Genomic DNA, 24354 nt, shown 5'->3' with positions numbered 1-24354 from the left:
TTATTTTCACAACAGTTCGTTCACGGAATGAAAAAAAAAATCGGATCCTGAGGGTCTACTGGGGTAGGAAGGGGTCACCCCCCAAAATAGGTATTTGCTTTTTCCTCAGGAACTATGCACACAATTACGATGAAACGTGACCACAACCTTCACCACCCATGATGTAAAAACAGTTTCACAGCATTAAAAAAAACCCGGGGTCTAAGGTAGTCTATGTGGGGGTGGGGAGGTTGCCCCCCAAAATAGGTATTTGCTTTTTCCTCAGAAACTTCGCACACAATTACGATGAAACGTGACCACAACCTTCACCACCCATGATGTAAAAACAGTTTCACGGCATTTTAAAAAACCGGGGTCTAAGGTAGTCTATGTGGGGGTGGGGAGGTTGCCCCCCAAAATAGGTATTTGCTTTTTCCTCAGAAACCGCACACAATTACGATGAAACGTGACCACAACCTTCACCACCCATGATGTAAAAACAGTTTCACGGCATTAAAAAAAAACCGGGGTCTAAGGTAGTCTATGTGGGGGTGGGGGAGGTTGCCCCCCAAAATAGGTATTTTTTTATTTGTTTGTTTAAAGTCTTATGATTACTCCTGCTAGGGAGTAATGCATTCACTCTTCTGTGTGTGTGTGTGTGTGTGTGTGTGTGTGTGTGTGTTTGTGTGTTTGTGTACAAGATATCTGGAAAAGTTCTGAACGGATTTGGATGAAAGTTGGTGGGATGATTGGTCTTGGGATAAGGAAGAATTGATTAGTTTTTGGTGAAGCTCGGGATATTATTCCGGATCCAGGAATATTTTTTGGAAATTTTTTTGGGAAAGATTTTTTCTGTTTTACTGCATTAAAGCTTTTATTCTTATTCTTAAATGATGATTTTCTCCTCTAATTCCGAGATATATCAAAATAAATTCTCTGACATTTAGGGCTTACTTTCTTTTTCATTTATTGTTTTTAGTGGGGCGGCTTAGCCCAAATATTCAAAAGAATTGTGCATTTTGTGATACAAGCACCAAATTTGGCACAAATGTACATTAATATGTTGCGAACATTTTCAGATATTGGGCCACTTGAAATTCCGTAATTTTTTTTTTTCAAATTTTTTCAAATTTCGTAATTTCAAATTTTTCGGGTGACACCGTCCCAATTTCGGTCTTCGAGGCCGGCCGATAGGCAAAGTGTGACCGGAAGGGACGAGGTTCTCCTGACCATGTGGCCCTCGATCTGGGAAGCGAGAGGCGTTCCATTAGTGGACGCGCCCCTCACGCCCGACTTTTGGGCGGCCCCGGCAGGCCGTTTGTTTTGACGTTCCGTGACAGGCCCCGCACCCCCACCTCCGGGCCGACCGGAAGCTTGTGCTGAGTACATCATACCTGAACAACTCAGTGAGGCAGAACACAGCAGTGCACACCAGGGTGACCCCTTCAGTGCATAAACCAATTAACCTGTCCACTGCAGGGCATATAGAAATGAAGTTATTTTCTGCATATAATAATAATATAAGTTCAGTTCTATATAACAATTTCTGTTATCACCACTACCACTACAACTACCACTACTACAAGCTTTGTCTGGAATTTTGTGGACTAACAGACAAACAGACATACAGACAAGCTGGGATCAAAACATTACCTCCTTCCACCATTGAGTGTAGAGGTAAACATCATGGAAATTATATCATGCCCTAGATTTAATTCATGCTTACCCGTGTATTTGCTTCACTGGTTCACAAGGTCTTTTGCATACATGTAATTCAGACTCACGTCTTCATTGCTGACCACACAATGTTCGCAACATATTAATGTACATTTGTGCCAAATTTGGTGCTTGTATCACAAAATGCACAATTCTTTTGAATATTTGGGCTAAGCCGCCCCACTATATCGGCCGGCCTCGAAGACCGAAATTGTGACGGTGTCACCCGAAAAATTTGAAATTACGAAATTTGAAAAAATTTGAAAAAAAAAATTACGGAATTTCAAGTGGCCCAATATCTGAAAATGTTCGCAACATATTAATGTACATTTGTGCCAAATTTGGTGCTTGTATCACAAAATGCACAACAGGTTTGCTATGCTGCTACACTATTTGGGGAGAGGGGATGTTAAACAAAACGTATTATTCCAACTAAACCCACGGCGGGAGTATGCGCTCTACTGAGTGGCGTTCTAGTTATGTTAGTATGATTCTACATGCTGCTCTGTCTTCTAGCAACCATTGAAATTGGTTTAAAATCTGCCATGATCTTAGTATACTGCTTTAATCTACCAGGTGAGCACCATGGGGCATTGCCCCTATGTTTGTTTTTATTCCTGTGAATTCCAAGTTCGTTTTGTGTGATGGTTTGTGTACCTTTATGTTAGAACGCAAGATGTTCCTCTTGTGCATGTACCAAAGCAGAAATTGCGTGGAGGGAGAGCAAATGGAATGGTTTGCATTTCCTAATGTCCCACATGATGATTAAAACCCCTTGAGTAAAAGCAAAGAGGCTGCTAAGGTGCCTGGTACCTGGTAAGAGGGTGCTAAGGTGCATTAACCAGTCGTATCGACTCCGTGGAGGTTTTGTTACTTGGTGTGCATGCGTTAGGTGTAAACCCACGACCCACGTTAGACGTCAACCCACAACGTTGGGGTGACTTTTGTGGCATTCGTGGCATTCGAACCGCTCATTGTGGCATTCGAACGAATTTTAAATCTCGCGAGATCACGGCGAGGTCACGTCTTTTCGAAGCTGTTCCATGCGCTCACGCTTTCGAAGCTAAGTGATCTTTCACATTTGTGTTTTTGTCGTATCTTTATCTTTCTTTCGGTGCATGTACCTATTGGGGTGACTTTAATAGGTTTCTCGGTGTTGGTTTTTCATACCTGTGTACAGAATCGTCGGTTTTTTCGTATCGTATATTCTGAGGCCTAGTGTAGTACTAGTAGGCTACCGTGTCCTCAGACCTTGGCTTGAGGCTTTTGTTTTTTGTCTCAGCGGTTCTTCGATCGCGCTGCAACTACTGTCGGTCTCTGTTTTTCACGGTCTTTTCACCCATACTCCCTTGTTTTAAAATCTCAAAAAAAAAAAAAAATTTTTTTTTCCTTCCCTGTTCTTATCCGCTTGTGCGTTCTTATTTGTTCTTTCGTTCTTCGTTCTTTTGCTCTTTCGTTCTTCGTTATTTGTTCATTCGTTCTTCGACCACGTTGTTCGAGATCACGTGATCAAGTTGTTAATACATGTTTCATCTGTCCCCTGAAGAACTTTATTATTATGTCATATTCTATAACACTTTTTTCTACTTCTTCTATAAAAGGATGCTTTCGACTTGCTCACCAATTCTATTCATTCAAAAAAAAAATTCCATCTCTTACAGTGCATCTTTCATTCATTCCCTAAACTCTCCAGAACTCCACCCATCCTTCAGCGTCCTCAAACGTATTTTTGACTCGAATATCTCAAGAAACTCATTTTGCAATAAATGTTCGTTTCCCATAAATCGTACACTTTTCAAAATCCAATCACACCCCTCCCCTCCAAATCTTCCCCATCACCCATCTCTGTCAAATCTTCCCCCTTGCCCCTCCCCCCCACATCTTCCCAAACACCCATCCCTTTCAAATCTCCCCCCCTGCCCCTTCCCTCCTAAACTCCCCCCACACCCCTCCCCTCCGAGACTCTCCCTCACTCCTCCCCTCCTAGACTCCCCTCTCACCCCTCCTCCTCAAAGCGTCCTCCCCGCTTCTTCCCCCTTCCAACTTTCACCTTCATCTTCCTCAACCTTCTGCCTCACTCTTCCCCCTCCTCAAATAACACCTCACTGCGCCTCACCCAAACACCATCAAACCTTTTGTCCGCCCCATTCTTCCCTTTCTCCAAGCTATTCTGTAATCTCTGACACACCTGCAACAGCTCTCCCTACCTCTTCCTCCTCTTCCACATCCTGCCCTACCGCTCCCCCCCCCCCCCCCCTGTTCTGTATCAGATGCTCCCCCTTCCTCTTCCTTAACAGTATGGACCTCAAACATCCGGGGCCTTCGCTCAAACTTAACTGATCTCTCCATACAGGTTGCTTCTGACAAACCAGACGTGATCTGCTTAACAGAAACCTTCCTCCTTCATGATGTCTCTGATTCCTTGGTATCTCTCCCAGGTTACTCCCTCCTCCGGTATGATAGACCTGAGCCTCGTCCTGGAGGTGGGGTTGCTATCTTTATAAAAAACTCTCTGCCTCACTCGCCCTGCACTGCCCTCTCTCCACCTCACCCCCAGGAATACCTTTGGCTACGGCTTCCCCTTCGCTCCCACCTTTTGTTCATATGCGTGTTGTACCGTCCACCAAACAGTGATGACTCCATCTACATCTCGCTGTCTGATAATATGGACCAACTTCTATCTACCCATCCCAACTCTCTCTTCCTCATATGTGGTGATTTCAACTGTCACCATGCCAGTTGGCTGGGGGTGGGTACCATTCTCACCAGCCATGGCTCTTCAGCAAAGGACTTCTGTGACTCACTGGGACTGACACAATCTGTCAATTTCCCAACCCGGATCTCAGTCAACGGAGAATCTTCTCTTCTGGACTTGGTTATGACTAACTTCCCTGAAAATGTCTGCTGCTCTTCTTCTGCTCCAATCGGCTCTTCTGATCATGTGCTTGTTGAAGTGGACATCTCTCTGACCATTTTCAGAGAGCCTCCTCAGCGTCGACGAGTCTGGCATTTCACTCAGGCCAACTGGCATGGTCTTCAAGCAGCCATCAATCATCTGGACTGGTCTCCCATCTCTACTGCCTCTGACATCAACTCATCCTGGGAATTCTTCCAAAGTAAATTGCTCTCTCTCATGTACAGATTTATCCCTTCTCGTCTTCAGTTGTCATACCCTTCCTCCCGTCCATGGTACATGGAATCTTGTGGTGAGGCTATTGCCCAGAAACAACTTGCTTTCGTCTCCTGGAAAGCAAATCCAACGGAAGGAAATCTCATTTCCTTTCACAAAGCCCGAAACAAGTGTGTGTCCACCCTCAGGAGAGCCAGGAAACAATATCTCTCCGTCCTCAGGACCGAACTGTCTTATCTGTCTCCCTCTTCCAAATCCTGGTGGCGTCTGGTATAATCTGTTTCTGGTGTTTCTTCCCCCTCCATCCCCTCCCTCACCTTAAATGGCCACACGGCTGACTCCGCACGTGAAAAAGCTGAATGCCTCAACTCTGTGTTGGCCTCTAAATCTTGTGTCCCAAACCCATCCCTCTCTGTACCCACCATACCCAGTCGTACCCAGCTGCTCCTGGACTCTGTGTCCTTTCCTCCTGACAAGGTGGAAAAGTTTCTGTCAACCCTCGACTCTGATTCTGCAACTGGACCTGACGGCATCAGCCCACGGGTTCTAAAATCATGTTCTTCCGCTCTTTCACTCCCTCTCTCTGTTCTCTTCACCCTCTCTTTTGCTCAAGGTCATCTTCCATCTGCTTGGAAATCTGCCAACATCACCGCTTTGCACAAAAAAGGTGTAAAAACAGATCCCAGCAACTACAGACCAATCAGCCTTCTCCCAATTATCAGCAAAGTCATGGAATCCATCATTGCTTCAGATATGAAATCTTTCCTCTTCTCCAATGGCTTGATCTCTGATCATCAATTTGGTTTCAGACCTGGACACTCCACTCTGGACATGCTGCTTCTGCTTTCTCAACAATGGATGGAGGTCCCCAATGCCAAACAGGAAATTAGAGCAGTCTCCCTTGACATATCACATGCCTTCGATACGGTCTGGCACCCCGCTCTGCTCTCCAAACTCTCCTCTTTTGGTATCCATGGAAATCTCCACGCATGGCTGGCGGACTTCCTCTCTAGTCGTAGTCAACGTGTGGCCCTGAATGGGTTTCTCTCATCTCCTCTTCCTGTTCAGGCTGGAGTTCCCCAAGGCAGTGTTCTGGGCCCTGTGCTTTTTCTGGTCTTCATCAATGATCTCTCTGACTCTCTTGAAAATCCTCTCTATCTCTTTGCTGACGACTCTACTCTCTGTCGCTCCATTCTTCATCCCTCAGATCGGCAGTCTGCAGCCTCCTCACTCTCTGCAGACCTTGACAAAATCACAGACTGGGCAAACAAGTGGAACATGTCCTTCAATCCTGACAAATCTCACACTCTTACGATGTCTCTCCGAAAAGACCGACTGGACAACCCTCCAATCCACTTTCTGAATAATCCTCTCCAAGAAGTTCTGTCACTCAAGCTTTTGGGTCTCACTATCTGCCATGATCTTTCCTGGAAAAACCACATTTCAAATCTGGCCTCCAAAGCCAGTCGCCGACTGGGCATCCTCCGTCGTGCGAAGTCCTTCCTTGGCACACCTGAGCTCACCACATACAAGGCTTTCATCAGCAGCTCAATGGAATACTGCTCTCCCCTCTGGGCTGGTGCTCCTGCCTCACACCTCGCTCGCCTTCGCGCTGTTGAAACCAAAGCATTCAGAATCATTGGAATCTCCCGCGATGAAGCTAACTCCAAGGGCCTCTCACTCACTCACCGCAGGCAGGTTGGTGGTCTTTCCGTCTTCTACCGACTCCTCTCTGGCCTTGCCCCCCCAGCTCTCTCTGGGCTCTGTCCTGCAAATATTCCTACAGGTCGCACAAGACCTGCCTGCAACCCTCTTTTGGTTAAACTGCCAAAATCAAGACTCTCTGCTCACCTTCACTCCTTCATTCCTCTTTTCTCCCACCTCTGGAACAAACTCCCTCACTCTCTTCAATCCCACTCCACCCTCCAAGTCTTTAAAACAGCTGTTCACCACCATCTCTTATCTTCCCCCATCCAAAACCTTGATCTTTTCTACCCCCGCTAATTTCACCCCAATTCCACTTTTTGAAATACCAACTTCTGTCCTGGAAGTCCTTGGTGTCCTTGTGCTTTATACTTCTCCTTCCCCCCCCCCCCCCCTTCCCATGCCTCCTCCCCCCGGGCCCTCTCCCTTCCACACATCTCCCTGCTCTCGGATGTTGTGTTTGTGTGCTTCCCCTTTTCTCCCCATCTTGTCTTCCGCTCCCTCTTTTTGTGTATTTTGTTTGTCTGATCGATTTGTTTGTGAAGTAAATGTTAGCTCTTTCACGAGCCTCGATTCAGTATACAAAAAAAACAAAAAAAAAACACGAGTGTCAGAGGTAAACCCACAAGCCACGTGATGTGTCTACCCACGACCCGCTTGGGTGTCAACCCTTGACTCACAGCAACTGTCAACCCATAACCTGCATTAGGCGTAAACCCACGACTCAACATGCGTCAGGTGTCAACCTGCAAGCCACGTTGGATGTCAACCCAGGAGCCGCGTTAGATGTCAACCCACAATCCGCAATAGGTGGTAATCCGCATCAGGTGTTGCCCCGATGTTTGTTGCTTGTGGGTTGACGTCTGTGGAAATACTTATGAGAAAATGGAGACCACCGGAGGTGCTAGCGAATGATGAGTGGAAAGTGCATTACCAAATTGTGGTGCCACCGCCATACCGGAAGGAGATGTTGAGTTTGGCGCATGAGACACCTTTGGCCGGGCACCTTGGAGTGAACAAGACATGTGACAGAATTTTGGTACATTTATTCTGGCCAGGATTGCGACGTGATGTGGCGGAGTTCTGTAAATCTTGCCAGCTGGTGGGCAAACCTAATCAGAAAGTCCCATCCGCACCTTTAAAACCAATTCCAGCTTTCGAAGAGCCATTCAGCCGAGTCATTATTGACTGTGTAGGCCCTTTACCTAAAACTAAGGCTGGACATCAGTATTTGCTGACCATCATGTGCGCTTCCACAAGGTTCCCAGAGGCAGTGCCTCTTAGAAAAATTACTGCGGCAGTTATTGCAAAGGCCTTGATTAAATTTTTCACTTTGGTTGGCCTACCTAAGGTCATCCAGTCTGATCAGGGTTCCAACTTCATGTCAAAGCTTTTTCAGCAAGTGGTACACCTGTTTGGGAGTGGAGCAAGTAAGATCAAGTACTTACCATCCCGAGAGCCAAGGGGCCTTGGAAAGGTTCCACCAGACATTGAAGAATATGATCAGAACGTACTGTTTTGAATGTGACAAGGATTGGGATGAAGGAATACCCTTATTGTTGTTTGCTACGAGAGAATCTGTTCAGGAGTCATTGGGGTTCAGTCCTTTTGAACTTGTGTTTGGACACGCAGTGCGAGGACCATTGAAATTGGTGAAAGAACAGTGGCTACAGGAGGAGTCACAGTCAACAGTGGTAGAGTATGTGTCAACGGTTAGGCACAGATTGGCAAAGGCTTGTGAAGTACCCAAAGACCCTTTAAACCCAAAAGACTCTTAAATACCTCAAATAACCAAAATACCCTAAAGACTCAGAGGAAACAAAACACCTCAAAGACCCAAAATACCCTTAAAAGCCCAGAGGATCCAAAAGACCCTGAAGTTCCAAATGGCCTTGAAGACCCAAAATACATCAAAATGGTCAAAGATGCCGATCCCTCTGAAACGACGTGTGGTGAAATGCGCGCTGAGTTACGCGAGTGAGTTTAATTTAAAAGCCTCCATCTTCGAGCGGGTGAAAACATGCGGTCACGTGACCACGTGCGTGATGCAAGAACTCGAGCACGTGATCCGTGACGCGTCAGCACGAGTTTTGTCTCGCCCACTGTCCCACAAGCACGTGATCCGTGACGCGTCAGCACGAGTTTTATCCCGCCCGCGCCCGCTTCGGACGCTCTTCCTATTTTCACTGCAACCATGCGGGTCCTCGCTTCGCTCTCGCTCGTGATCTTCTTACAGGTGCTTCATATCAACGCTGGTAATGGTAACCTTCACACGTTGTAGTTACTTTGTGTTTTGTACACAACATTGTATCGCACGTGTCTGTCTAGGATACGTATATGATCGCTCGTGCGCTTCTTGCTTTTCGAGCTATTATGTACATTTATTGTTATTTATAGTATTTCCTTGTTTCACTTCCCCCTTAAATGCAAATCTGCAAAATGTTGTTTTAATCTGGAGAAGTGAACAGACCTTAGTTTGTGCGTTTGTTGTTTTTTTAATGTTAAAACTATTTTTTTTTTTTTATTGCAGCAAAAGCTGGAAAACAGCATTTATACCAAAAACCAAAACAAATTGTTAGGAAGCGCCGATTGGTCCAGTTTGGTGATTTTACTTTACGATGGATGTTCAGAACCTTCTATAAATACCGATGGTCCGAGACACTTCAAGGTTTGATTTAAATTTAAATGTATTGCGTCAAATTTAAAAAAGTGAGAATATAGTTAAACGAGAAGGGCACTCTGCACAGCGCACACCTCCGCCGCCACGCCCGCCGGGGTGAGCGCGCACCTCCGCCGCCACGCCCGCCGGGGTGAGCGCACACCTCCGCCGCCACGCCCGTTGGGGTGAGCGCGCACCTCCGCCGCCACGCCCGCTGGGGTGAGCGCGCACCTCCGCCGCCACGCCCGCCGGGGTGAGCGCGCACCTCCGCCGCCACGCCCGCCGGGGTGAGCGCGCACCTCCGCCGCCACGCCCGCTGGGGTGAGCGCGCACCTCCGCCACGCCCGCTGGGGTGAGCGCACACCTCCGCCGCCACGCCCGCTGGGGTGAGCGCGCACCTCCGCCACGCCCGCTGGGGTGAGCGCACACCTCCGCCGCCACGCCCGCTGGGGTGAGCGCGCACCTCCGCCGCCACGTCCGCTGGGGTGAGCGCACACCTCCGCCGCCACGCCCACCGGGGTGAGCGCACACCACCGCCGCCACGCCCGCTGGGGTGAGCGCGCACCTCCGCCGCCACGCCCGCTGGGGTGAGCGCGCACCTCCGCCGCCACGCCCGCTGGGGTGAGCGCGCACCTCCGCCACCACACTCGGTAGGGTGTATACCTCCCCCAGGCTGAACTGTTTACATTTTGTAACCCCCACTGATAGGCCAGATCTGCATCCGGATATTCACCAAAATCTAATCATTTCGTACTTGTCACACATCCAACATGTCCACCAAGTTTCGGCCAAATCCGTCCAATAATTTTTGAGATATTCTGCTCACAGACAGACGGGTGAAAACATAACCTCCATCAACCTTCAGTGGTGGATGTAACGAGTTGTGGTGATGGTGTCCGGACTTTTTAACTGACTCTGCCCAAGCTTCTCCATTCTATATACAAACGTTGCTATTAAAAAACAACTTTTTATGTTGATGGGTTAAAATCGGAAAATTGAGTTGAAGGTATTGCTAACCTATCAGATTCTTGAAGGTATTGCTAACCTATCAGATTCTTGAAGGTATTGCCAACCTATCAGATTCTTGAAGGTATTGCTAACCTATCAGATTCTTGAAGGTATTGCTAACCTATCAGATTCTTGAAGGTATTGCTAACCTATCAGATTCTTGAAGGTATTGCTAGTCTATCAGATTCTTGAAGGTATTGCTAACCTATCAGATTCTTGAAGGTATTGCTAACCTATCAGATTCTTGAAGGTATTGCTAACCTATCAGATTCTTGAAGGTATTGCTAACCTATCAGATTCTTGAAGGTATTGCCAACCTATCAGATTCTTGAAGGTATTGCTAACCTATCAGATTCTTGAAGGTATTGCTAACCTATCAGATTCTTGAAGGTATTGCTAGTCTATCAGATTCTTGAAGGTATTGCTAACCTATCAGATTCTTGAAGGTATTGCTAACCTATCAGATTCTTGAAGGTATTGCTAGTCTATCAGATTCTTGAAGGTATTGCTAACCTATCAGATTCTTGAAGGTATTGCTAACCTATCAGATTCTTGAAGGTATTACTAACCTATCAGATTCTTGAAGGTATTGCCAACCTATCAGATTCTTGAAGGTATTACTAACCTATCAGATTCTTGAAGGTATTGCCAACCTATCAGATTCTTGAAGGTATTACTAACCTATCAGATTCTTGAAGGTATTGCCAACCTATCAGATTCTTGAAGGTATTGCCAACCTATCAGATTCTTGAAGGTATTGCTAACCTATCAGATTCTTGAAGGTATTGCTAACCTATCAGATTCTTGAAGGTATTGCCAACCTATCAGATTCTTGAAGGTATTGCTAGTCTATCAGATTCTTGAAGGTATTGCTAGTCTATCAGATTCTTGAAGGTATTACTAACCTATCAGATTCTTGAAGGTATTGCTAACCTATCAGATTCTTGAAGGTATTGCTAGTCTATCAGATTCTTGAAGGTATTGCTAACCTATCAGATTCTTGAAGGTATTGCTAACCTATCAGATTCTTGAAGGTATTACTAACCTATCAGATTCTTGAAGGTATTGCTAACCTATCAGATTCTTGAAGGTATTGCTAGTCTATCAGATTCTTGAAGGTATTGCTAACCTATCAGATTCTTGAAGGTATTACTAACCTATCAGATTCTTGAAGGTATTGCTAACCTATCAGATTCTTGAAGGTATTGCTAGTCTATCAGATTCTTGAAGGTATTGCTAGTCTATCAGATTCTTGAAGGTATTGCTAACCTATCAGATTCTTTAAGGTATTGCTAACCTATCAGATTCTTGAAGGTATTGCTAACCTATCAGATTCTTGAAGGTATTGCTAACCTATCAGATTCTTGAAGGTATTGCTAACCTATCAGATTCTTGAAGGTATTGCTAGTCTATCAGATTCTTGAAGGTATTGCTAGTCTATCAGATTCTTGAAGGTATTGCTAACCTATCAGATTCTTTAAGGTATTGCTAACCTATCAGATTCTTGAAGGTATTGCTAACCTATCAGATTCTTGAAGGTATTGCTAACCTATCAGATTCTTGAAGGTATTGCTAACCTATCAGATTCTTGAAGGTATTGCTAACCTATCAGATTCTTGAAGGTATTGCTAACCTATCAGATTCTTGAAGGTATTGCTAACCTGTCAGATTCTTGAAGGTATTGCTAACCTGTCAGATTCTTGAAGGTATTGCTAACCTGTCAGATTCTTGAAGGTATTGCTAACCTTTCAGATTCTTGAAGGTATTGCTAACGTATCGCACACCTTTGGCGAAGGGAAACCCACTGGTCACCATAGTCCAGAGATAGTCGCCTGAAGTGGTTTCATTCCCCATTACATGGATACTTTAGCCTTGTGGATTCCACTCTATCATAGATTGGTTTTTTTAAATGCAAAATTCGTTTATTTTTCGTTTATTCAAATTTTTTGTTTTATCGGAACACAATGAACTGGACCCAACGACATTGGCACTGCTATCCACAATAATTTTTTTCTTCTAAGTTTTTCTCAGACGTTCTCCTGCCTTCATCTTAGTTTTCAACGGCACTGCTATTTACAAGGGTGATGATCCATAAACCTCCAGACTGGTCAAGTCGGCCTTCTCCCCATCATGACCAAAGTGGTGGAATCTATCATTGCTGTTCAAATTGTTTGCTAATGATATTTGTGGCCGAGTTTGAAGGTCTACTTTCATGCACCACACACAGGTTGTTGGGTCTATTTTCTGTCTCAATTCTGGCCTTGCTCTCTCATCCATCCATGTCCATCTAGATCACATGTTTTCCAGTTCTCACGCCTGTATGCCCTCCTCAATGCCAAGCTGAAACCTCACCCTCTATTCTTGTACCTTTCAATCCTCTTGTTTGTAACCTCGATTCCTGGGTGTCTGTCTCGTACCTGCTCTGCTACTTTCGCACTCCTTATTTCTGCCCTTTTTAGCCTGCGTTTTGCCATAGGTCATATTCCATCTGCTTGGAAGCGAGCCAACATCACTGCATTACAAAAAAGGTGAAAAAAAAAAAAAAACATTCCCCATTTGGTCCTTGACTGCAGAACTCTTGGCTTACTTTCAATCCTCAGCAAAGTCATGGAATCCATCATTGCAGTTGACATAAAATCATTCCTTTTCTCCAGTGACCTCAGATCATCATATGTTCAGACTAGGTCACTCTACCTTGGACATGTTGCTTCCACTCTCCCAACAATGGATGAATGCCCTCGAAGTCAGACATGAGACCAGGGCTATCTCTCGAACATGTCGCATGCGCGCGATATAGTCTGACATCCTGCCTTGCACTCCAAACTGTCTGTCTATGGAATCCAAGGCCAACTCCACTCGTGGGTTAATGACTTGCTCCGCTCTCATAGGCAATGTGTAGTTCTGAACGGAATCCTCCCCTTATCAAGGCTGGAGTACCCTAAGACAGTGTTTTGGCCAGGTCATATTGCTGATCTTCATCAATGATCTGACTCTCTGGAAAATCCTCTTCACTGTATCTATTTGCTGATGACTCCACCCTCTGCCGTGACATCCCTCATCCTTCTGATAGATGGGCAGCAACCTTTTCCCTCTCTTCAGACCTTGACAAAAATCATAAATCTGTCTCTCCCTCTCTCTCTCTCTCTCTCTCTCTCTCTCTCTCTGTCTCTGTCTCTGTCACACATACACACATACACACACATATTCCCATTCACTTTCAGACAGCCATCTGAGGTTCAATCACTCAAACTCCTAGATCACACTGAGCCATGATCTTTCTTGGGCAAACCATATTTCAAAGTTGGTGTCCAAAGCCAGTTGCTGACTTGGAAAGTTTTGCAAAGTCCTTCCTTGGCACACCCGAAATCCGATCCACTTCCAAGGCTTTCATCTGCAACTTGACCTCTGGGCACACGGGCCCCCATCAACCCCCGTTGGGTGAAACTCCAAAAATCCAGGATCACTGCACAACTCGTCATTTTTCTTCCCCCCCCCCCCCCCCCCCCATCTGTGGAACCATCTTCCACACACCCTTCAATCTCATTCTTCCCTTCAAGTCTTCAAGACAGCTGTTCACCACCATCTCAGGTCATCCCCCATTTGAAACCATGATCTTTTCTACACCTGTTTAACCCCTTGCCCCTTCCCCCTTCCACATTTTGCTTCTGCATCCATCTTGTCCACCCCATGCATTGTCCGCTATCCCTCATCCTTACCCACACATCCCTTGTTTTGTTTGTCCGTCTCCATTAATTTTCTCCCTTGGCCCTGCTGTTGGGGTTTCGTCCCTTTTTCTGCCGTTGCTTTTGTTGTGTTGCATCCTGATCCATTCTAGCTCTTCCATGAGCCGTAACTCTTATACAAAATGATGTGACGTCTCTCTCTTCCCCCCTTTGAATACCTGTCAGTCTGTGAACCTACAGCATCTGTTTACCTCCTCCATGAGCCTGGATTTGTGGATTTAGAATTAATCTGGGATGAGCAACGTAGCAGTCATCTGTCTTGGAGGTGACGTGAATGTGTAAATACAGAAATGTTTATGTAGGCATCTATATAATCAATGATCAACACCCCTTACACAATGTGGAGCTTGAGGAGACCCCAAGTAAATTCTGTTGTTGCAGTGACAATTATTTATTGTGAAATTTATGTCATGTACACATGGTTGCTGATGCATGATGATTAAATCTCTTTCACATATCTTATACCAGCAAGACTCTGCTCCCTACCACTATACTTGGAATTTGCGACGGTTCTTGAATGATGTCTTCCCAGGCAGGTGGATTGATAGATATGGATGAAATGCTAGGCCACCTATCGATGTGAAATTTTACAAATATAATCTAACAGCGCTGTTGCATATCGTTTGAAAATTATGTCATAGGTCACGTGGTTTGGCAGCCATCTTGGATAGAAAAACGAACCTTATCCGATCAACACAAAACTTCACAAACGTGATCCCCTGCCTATACATATGCACACTCGCAGAGTGCTAGCATCTACCCGTTGTGGGACTATGCGGAGGCATATTGGCGACAGTCGCATTGTTCTCGTTTGTTTTTCGTTTATAAACAAATTGTTTTGTAATGCAGATTTCCATGAAGTAAATGATTGAAAATGCAAGTGCAGTAGGTAAAGCAGTAAAGCCTTATTGTTGTACTTCACTTATTTATTTTTTTTCGATCCCTCTCCCTATGCCTATTGAGTAGAGTTACCAGTTGTTGCATACACTAAAAAGTCTAACTAATATCTCGTATCTCAAGTCATCCTGATTAAAAACAGAGATAGAACATTGAAAACTATTTTTGCTGAACTCTTTCTGTATTTTATTATTATTATTATTTTTGTTTTTGCACTCTTCATGCACATCCTTCTCAGACCCTTCAGAAATGATATTCTTCTCCAGCAGTTTAGTTAACTTCAGAGAACATGAAACTATGACATATTCTGCTTTGAACTTGTCTCCCCCCCCACTCCCCACTATCACTCTCGGGGACACACACACGGACACACACACACACACACGGACACACACACTCGGACACACACACTCGGACACACACACACACCTTTCTCTTTCCAACAGCTCCAATACACGGCGTCGATAAAGTCCTTGTGAAACTTTGAACTTTTATAACTTGATGTGCACATGAGAGAAACGATCATCATTTGATGTACACATCACCAAGTTTTGTCATCGATAAATGTTATTGCCGTTAAATCCACAATTCCCCTGGGTTTCTTGACGAGTTGACATTTTCTGAAGCGGCAACTTGTGCATTGGTAAAGTCAAGCACCACAATTACCATATTTGGTTGCTGAAGTATGATTATTAAATCTTTCACATATCTTATACCAGCAAGACTCTGCTCCCTGCCACAATACTTGGAATTTGCGACGGTTGGTGAATGATGTCTTCCCAGACAGGTGGATTGATAGATATGGACGAAATGCTAGGCCAACTTGTTTGCCTGACCTGCCCCTATTGGACTACATTTTATGGGCTATGTAAGACTTATTTACTCGTAAAAACCGCATTCTTTGGATGAACTCAGGGCTGCGATCACATATGCAATTCATTGAATTACTCAGCAGAAACTGGAGAATGTTTCCAACAAATTGGAAAACCAGATTGAATGATTTATTATGAAAGACTAGCAACGGTACCCGCCTTGGGAGGCCCAAATGAAAAGGCAAAATGTCAGAAATTGAAGGCTTTTTTAATTTAAATGATTCATATAATTATAAACATCCGTTAAATCGTATCAGACGCAAATCATCAATCTAAACAGTATTTGTAGAATTTCAATAAAAGCCACATCACTGTTCATATCAGTAAATATTATTCCATCGTGTTTAGAAAAACTGGAAAATTGGAAAAATTGGGAATTTTTTTTTTTGAAAAACAATATAGCCTATTTTACTCCAGGGGGTCCCAGGATTACCCACCCAAAATTTCGTTGCGGGCGGTTCAGTCGTTTTTGCGGTACCTTGGAACGGACAGACAGACATTTGGTCAATTATAGTAAGATTGTGGTTATGTTGAACCGAAAATAAATAACTGTTGAGTAAAAACGTTATTAATTGTGCTTTCATTCCGTAGTTATCATTTGCTTACATCTTGTGTACATCAAAAGTTTTATAAATAAATAAAAAGTTCAAAAGGTGCACAAGGACTTTATAAGTTGCACAAGGACTTTATGGACACCCTGTATATATCTCGGGTTTTAATTTTGCTTTATCTATGAAGGAAGCTTTAATGCATGTCACCAGTTGGGTAATTGTATGATGCTTGTCATTGGCAGGTCGGCATTTCTGGAGAATTACTGATCATGTCCACAGACTTCGTCTTGAACGGCAGAGATCGTACGTGACCAAGACCAAACTTTGGAATGAGCCACTGCAGTTCAACAGGGCTCCCATCGCCGAGTTCCTCAAACAACCTTTTGATCACTTTGATCGGCAATGTAGAAAGAGCTTTGAGCAGGTGAGTGTGGTCACGTTTTGTGTGTATTGAGGAAAGGGTGGAAGGACATATTGGCATTTAAACTGACTTGCTTTAGTGCTCCCTTGTTTATCATACGCAATACAATATGAATTACCTCACTTTATCCATTGCATTGTGACATCCGAGTCTGAAGTGCATTTGGTGCATTGTGGTTTTAAAATGCCTCGGGGTGTTCAAAACATGAACTTCAATATTTGTCGTGATTGAGGTATATTAGCAAAACAATGATTCAAACCATTTCCAACTTTCTTTTGACTAATCTTTGAAAAATGGATGACATGTTGGTACACAAGGATACTGAATTGATTGGATTTCAGCCATCCTCCTAAAGTAGACCAAACTAAAAGGTCTTGTTCGATAGTGGATGAGCTGTTGATATATTTTATTTTTTATTCACGAGCTGTTGATATATATGAGCTGTTTTATATTTTATTTTTGATAACGATAGTTGGTCACAAGACGAGATAGATAGTGACATAACCCTGGTGTTGGCTTAACTGGTTAAGGCTTCAAGACCCTGGATCTTGGAGTTTGAGCCCCTTCGGAGCATAAATGACACCAGGTGGGATGACTCGGCCTGTCATCTTTCTAATGTTGGCAAAATGAATACCAGCTTATTGGAAACGGGGGGCACTGCATCAGTGGCACAGCTGTGCTTGCCCAAAATAATGCAACCGACAGCCACAGGCTGCATACGAAATACTAATAATAATAGTGGCATAAACATGCTTTTTATTATTTTATTTTTTCCCAGTCGAATACTGGGCACAGAAACACAAGATTAACATGAAAGTCTAAAATAAGTTAATGCAGCATTTGTTACTTGAGGCCATTTTCATATGTACAACAACAACAGGCATTTTAAGGCCGTTTTCCCTGCTAGAGCAGGGATTAGCTTTGCGGACCCCATGACAATCTTCTACATCTCCCCTTGTTAACCCCCTTGCCCGCATTTCTTCTTCCACCACTTTTAGCCAAGTCTTTCTCGGTCTTCCCCGTCCTCTACTTCCTTCTACATTCATTTCCATCACTCTTCTCAACCAGTCACTTTCATCCTTCCTCAACACATGACCAAACCATCTCAACCTGTTCCTCTTCACAGCATCAATCACAGGCTCTATTCCCATCATCTTTCGCAATTCATCATTTGTCTTCCTCTCTCAACGATACTCCACACATCACACATCCACCGAACCATTCGCATGTCGACCCTTTCCAGCCTTCGTTGCTGCTCTACGTTCATGACCCATGTCTCGCTCCCAAAAATCGTAACAATTCTCACACATGCAGCATACACCTTTCCCTTCAGCTTCAACGACACTCCCCTCCTCATCAGCACACCACTCAGTTCCCGAAACTTCTTCCATGCACATCTCACTCTAGCAACCGTTGCCGAGTCTGATCCACCTTCTCCATTTAGCATGTCTCCGAGGTAGCAAAATGTTTTCACACCTTCCAGCTTCACGCCGTCTCCAAGATCCAACTCAACATTCCCTCCATCTGCACCTCCCTCTGTGCACACCTTACACTTGAATGTAGCTGCCACACTCGTTAATGACCCTCTCAGACCACTACATTTTTGATGAACCCAATCAGCGCACATTGTACATGGAATGGAGTTCACTCCGATACCCTTCCTGCACACAGCAAATGGCCACTTCCCAGTTCTTTCCACCTCACCACATGCTTTACCACTTGCCATCACCTTCGTTTTTCCGATATTCACCTTCAGACCTTTTGCCTCCATACATTCATTCCACTTGTTCATCTTCTCCTTCAGTCCATCCATACTCTCCCCCATCAACACCAGATCATCTGCATACAACAACTCCCACGGTAAACCCTCTTTTACGTTCTGAGCCAGCACCTCCATCACAGCTACAAATAGTAGTGGACTTAGTACTGACCCCTAATGCACTCCCACCTCCATCTCACCACTGTTCCCGTCCTTCGTCCTTATAGCTGTGCGTGCTCTCTCGTACATTGCCATCACTACTCTGATCAACCATTCCTCCACTCCTAACTTCCTCAATGCCCATGTCACTACTTTGCGTGGAACCCTGTCGAATGCTTTCTCCAGATCAACAAACCCAAGAAACAACTTCTTCCTCTTCTCCATATACTTCTCCTGCAACTGCCTCACAATGAAAAGCGCGTCTGTCGTTCCTCTTCCTGGCATAAATCCAAACTGCATTTCGTCGATCTTCACTTTCTTCCTTATCCTCCTCTCCAACACCCTTTCCAATACCTTCATTCCATGCTCCAATAACTTTATCGTGCCATACTAGCCACAGTTCAGAGGGTCACCTTTCCCCTTGTATAGAGGGATGAGGGTACTCTGTTCCCAATCCACAGGAATGCGGCCTTCTTTCACCTTCTTTCACTTCTTCACGGAGTGGGTACAAAGTTCTGAATCCAGAAGCAAATTTATTAAATGAGAAATGTAGCAGAGTGTGTATGTGTGTAACTTGATTTTGTTTCAAGTCTGGAGTTTGATGACCTTTTCAGTGATAGCATCCTGCTTTCAAGTTATTCTGTCCAGTGGTGCAGGTGTGCACATTGCCTACTTTAACAAAATGGTAAAAACCTAGGTTGGAGGTGGCCATTCCATCTTGATAAAATGCTCCCATTTGTGAAGGACGTACACCCAGAGTACAACCACCACCTTTCAACTTATTTCATCCAGCGGTTTCTGAGTGCATAAAATACAGAGCACTTGGCCAGAGCACTTGCGTAAATTGGCCAAGTAGTTTTAAATTTTACAAGGTTTTCATACAGATACGATTACAATATGTAAACCGCTGGAATCTGTAATATGCTCTCCCACCACGAGTGGTGGGAGACTATACGCATTTACAGAGAACACATGTCCCCTTCCTTCTGAACCCCCACGAATATAAAGTTTTAATGTGTAATGCTTAGAACCTACCCGGGCACAGCCCAAGTACAACCACCAAATTTCAACAGACGCGCGCACAGATGCAGGCGTGCCCGCGCAGGCACGCGCGCGCAGGCAGGCGCACACGCACGCAGGCAGGCAGGCGCACACGCAGGCAGGCAGGCAGGCGCACACGCAGGCAGGCAGGCACGCACACGCAGGCAGGCAGGCACGCACACGCAGGCAGGCAGGCAGGCACGCACATGCACGCAGGCAGGCAGGCAGGCACGCACATGCACGCAGGCAGGCAGGCACGCACATGCACGCAGGCAGGCAGGCACGCACACGCAGGCAGGCAGGCACACGCAGGCAGGCACGCACCCACACGCAGGCAGGCAGGCACGCACACGCACGCAGGCAGGCAGGCACGCACACGCAGGCACGCAGGCAGGCAGGCAGGCAGGCAGGCAGGCAGGCAGGCAGGCAGGCATGCACACGCAGGCAGGCAGGCAGGCAGGCAGGCACGCACACGCAGGCAGGCAGGCACGCACACGCAGGCAGGCAGGCACGCACACGCATGCACCCGCAGGCAGGCACGCACGCACACGCAGGCAGGCACGCACACGCAGGCAGGCACGCACAGGCACGCACACGCAGGCAGGCACGCACACGCACGCAGGCAGGCACGCACACGCACGCAGGCATGCACACACGCACACGCAGGCATGCAGACGCGCATACACGCAGACACGCAGACACACAGACACACACGATTAGATGTGACAGTAAAATATACTAGAACAGCACTCGATAGAGCGCATACCTCCGCTCGGCTGAACACTTTACATTTTGTATCCCAGTGATAGGCCGGATCTGAATCTGGACCTAAACCAAAATCGAATTTGTGTGTGTAGTCCTTTAATTTTTCCATTTTCTAACTAGTGGATATACCCATCAATGATGAGTGATGTGATTTGATAAGACGCAAGATAGATAGAACAACAACAAATGGGGAATTCATAAAACACTTTACCCCATGCAGTGTTGAGAAAAAGGGTATGGGTGGGGTCTGTGAGCAGCAAATTTGATTGGACGTTATGATGTAAAATGCCATAATATTTTGTCCAAGTACTGGTGAACAAAAGGTTTTTGAAAGTTCCAAAAATACTTCAGTGTTCAAGTGTCTAATTAAATTGAAATAAGATAGATTTTGAAGGTTGTCGAAAAAACAAAATCTGTTTTCTTTTTTGTTTGTTTGCTGCAATTGGTGCAGCGTCTTTGACACCACTTTATTTAACAGATTATATTAGTTGTCCATGCCTGTTGCTTCTGTCCTCTAATGTCGCAAAAACAGTAGGTTTCCTGTTTGGAATTATTATTATTATTATATTTTTTGACTGCCAGACAAGCAGACAGATTAAACAAATTGACTCACTCCTCTCTGCACATGTGTGACAGGGACGAATCAGACCAAAGTACTGCTAAACTACATGTTTGTAGTCCGATTCGTGTTCAAAATATAACATTCAATTGGAATCAAGTAATTGCCCAATCATAAACTGACGTTTGTAGACACAGACAGACAAACTGAACCAATTGCTTAACGCCGCTTTTCACTGCATGTGTGCAGGGTAATAATGCCTGTGATGTAATGGTGCCTGGAAGCCCCCGCCCACCTAGCTGATATACCTGTTATGGTCAGGTGATAGGATGGTATTGGATTTGATAAGATTTGGCAGAGGGAGGGGGCATACAACAACAGTGCAGTAGGCCCATCATGGAAATGCGGCACGGGAATTTTGTGATGTCATCAGACATGATGAACATTATGACCAAAATCTCCTTTTGATTGGGTCTAATGGAATAAATGGAGAGGTTATAAGTATATTTAGATTTCATAGGCAAAATTGTAAGACATTGATAATTATGCCTGATGTTTTGGGACTATGTGCAATGCACTGAGAAAGGAGACAGCAGTGGAAAAGAGCAACAGAAAGGTACTGTCCTTTTATTTATAAAAATAGTTGAACACTTTTTCTAAAACATGTCTACAATTCTAGTTTGTGATTGAAAAACACAGGTGCACTCTTTATCTCTTTATCTCAATTATAAATTTTTGAATGCCTGGTTGGGCCTCAATTATTGCATACTCAAAATGGTGGAATGTTTCACCCACTCATGTACGTAATATGAATAGACTGCCTTCACATCTCTCATTATTCCTATTTCTCCACTTTCTTCCAAACATCCCTTTGCTTCTTTCAACATTACTATATCTTTCTTTGTCCCCCTTTTTCTCTGTTTTGATTATTTTCCAGTTTACTGTTTTCCCTTCTGGCAGGATGATGTACAGGTAGTGTTACCGATCCGTCACTTCTGCCTTTGTTGTTGTTATATCCTTGTAGGATTTTTAGTTTCAGATAATATTGTTGTTAAGATTTTTGTGTGATATGGATATGACGAGTAAAAGGTAAAAATAAATGTCTGTGAAGGAGAAAGTAAGATGCGGCAAAGAGGCCAGAAGAGGAGAGAGGAGGATTGGCAGGAAGAAGACTGCCATGAGAGATGCAGCCGTAAAGTCGCATCGGGGCTGCGAGCAGACTTTTTTTGATATTGTTCGCGAATTAATTGAGGCTTCCCGAGAGAGGGATTGCTCGCGACATCGTCCATCACGACAACATTGCGAGTGCAATTAAACCTGCGTCTCAGGTTTTATCAAAGTGAGTCATTGTTGGAGGGAGCCAGCGCCTCCATTACAGGCTTTATACGCCATTTTGTCCTCGAAGAGGCTGTCTACCTGGTGCTTCGTGTTTTGTCATTGGGATTCCCATATCGATATTGTGTTGATCGCCGTTGGTTTTCCATATCGGCTTAATCGTTAGTAGACGTGAGGTGTGGATTACACTCTCGTTTTGGGGGATCGTTATCCCATGAGCCGCCAGCTGCCCGACCTCTCACCTCGTAACTCTTAGTCTGCACTCGCGCTGATACCTGCCTGTTGTTTTGCCGTTCTGCACGACCTCCACCTTCAACCAGCGTGGGGATCCGTGCACGGACTTTGGGGATTGTTACATTCCACTCACGTTTGGCATATCGTGAGTTTATTGCTTTGGGAGCATTGGGGCATGATGGTACCATCATATACAGTCACGTGAAAAAGTAAGTACACCCCAGTAAAGTTTTGACTTTTTCAACATATTTCAACATACAGCTATTTGATCTTCATTTCAACAATATTGATAGATAAAGGTTATATAATATAACAAGCATCATGAAACATTTGCATTTTGTAGTCAATTGTATAATTTAAATAAACATAAATGCAAATTTCGCATGTGGAAAAAGTAAGTACACCCCTACATTTATCCCTACTTCAAATACCTAAAATTAGAATCAGGTGCACCAGCTCAGGTGCAAATGATTAGAACATCATTAGAGAGGATCTTGGAGGAACCTGTCTTATTTACACCTCAGACATTTAGTTTGGTTTGTTCTTTGTTGTTGAAGTGTGCGGTGTCACCATGCCTAGATCAAAAGAGCTCTCTGAGGCCTTCAGAAAGAAGGTTATAGATGCCTACGAGTCTGGGAAGGGATTTAAAAAGATCTCCAAACAATTTGAAATCGATCATTCGACTGTCCGGAAGATCATCTACAAGTGGAGAAGATTCCAAACAACTGCCAACTTGTTAAGGCCAGGCCGCCCCAGCAAGTTCAGCCCGAGAGCAGACCGCAAGATGCTGAAAGAAGTCTTTAAGAACCCCAGAATGTCATCACGGGACCTACAGGTAGCTCTTGCCACTGTTGATGTCAAAGTGCACGAGCCTACCATTAGAAAGAGGCTACACAAATTTGATCTACATGGGAGGTGTGCCAGGAGGAAACCTTTGCTGTCCAGAAAGAACATCAGGTCAAGACTAAAGTTTGCCAATGAACACCTGGGCAAAGACCAGCACTTCTGGAACAATGTGCTCTGGACAGATGAGTCAAAGGTCGAGCTATTTGGCCACAGAACCAGAAGACATGTTTGGCGAAAACCAAAGCCAGCATTTGACCACAAGAACCTGATACCAACTGTAAAGCATGGTGGTGGAAATATTATGGTTTGGGGCAGCTTTGCTGCTTCAGGGCCTGAGCAGCTCACCATCATAGAATCCACTATGAATTCTTCATTGTACCAGAGGGTGCTTGAGGATAATGTGAGGCCATCTGTCAGAAAGTTGAAGCTCAACCGAAGGTGGACCTTGCAACATGACAATGACCCTAAACATACCAGTAAATCCACCAAGGAATAGTTGAAAAGAAAGAAATGGAGGGTTCTGGAATGGCCAAGTCAAAGCCCGGATCTAAATCCCATCGAGATGTGGGGGGAGTTGAAACGAGCTGTGCATGCAAGAAACCACTCAAACATGGCACAGCTGAAAGAATTCTGCATGGAGGAGTGGGCAAAAATTTCTCCCAGTCGGTCAGAGACAGGTAGACAGTTATAAGAAACGCCTACTTGAGGTTGTTTCTGCCAAAGGGGGCAATACCACCTATTAGAGCCAAAGGTGTACTTACTTTTTCCACATGTGAAATTTGCATTTGTTTATTTAAATTATACAATGGACTACAAAATGTAAATGTTTCATGATATTTGTTATATTATATCACCTTTATCTATCAATATTGTTGAAATGCAAATCAAATAGCTGTATGTTGAAAAAGTTAAAACTTTACATGGGGTGTACTTACTTTTTCACGTGACTGTATATTGTTCATTTGATGCAAGGGAC

General features: G+C 44.7%; 1 protein-coding gene across 1 annotated transcript in view; it reads left to right on the top strand.

Annotated features, from left to right (window-relative positions):
• Positions 1–8640: 8640 nt before the first annotated feature.
• Positions 8641–24354, top strand: part of LOC137431632 (thymus-specific serine protease) — a 54038-nt gene continuing 38324 nt past the window's right edge. The window contains exons 1-2 of the mRNA XM_068123172.2: positions 8641–8784; positions 16502–16683. Coding sequence (XP_067979273.2) covers positions 8724–8784; positions 16502–16683 — 243 coding nt within the window. The 5' untranslated portion in view covers positions 8641–8723. The remainder of the gene's footprint in view (positions 8785–16501; positions 16684–24354) is intronic.

Source organism: Myxine glutinosa, chromosome 1, assembly GCF_964187855.1.
Source record: "Myxine glutinosa chromosome 1, kmMyxGlut1.1, whole genome shotgun sequence".
Lineage (NCBI taxonomy): Eukaryota > Metazoa > Chordata > Myxini > Myxiniformes > Myxinidae > Myxine > Myxine glutinosa.
This window is presented reverse-complemented; position numbering and strand designations above follow the sequence as displayed.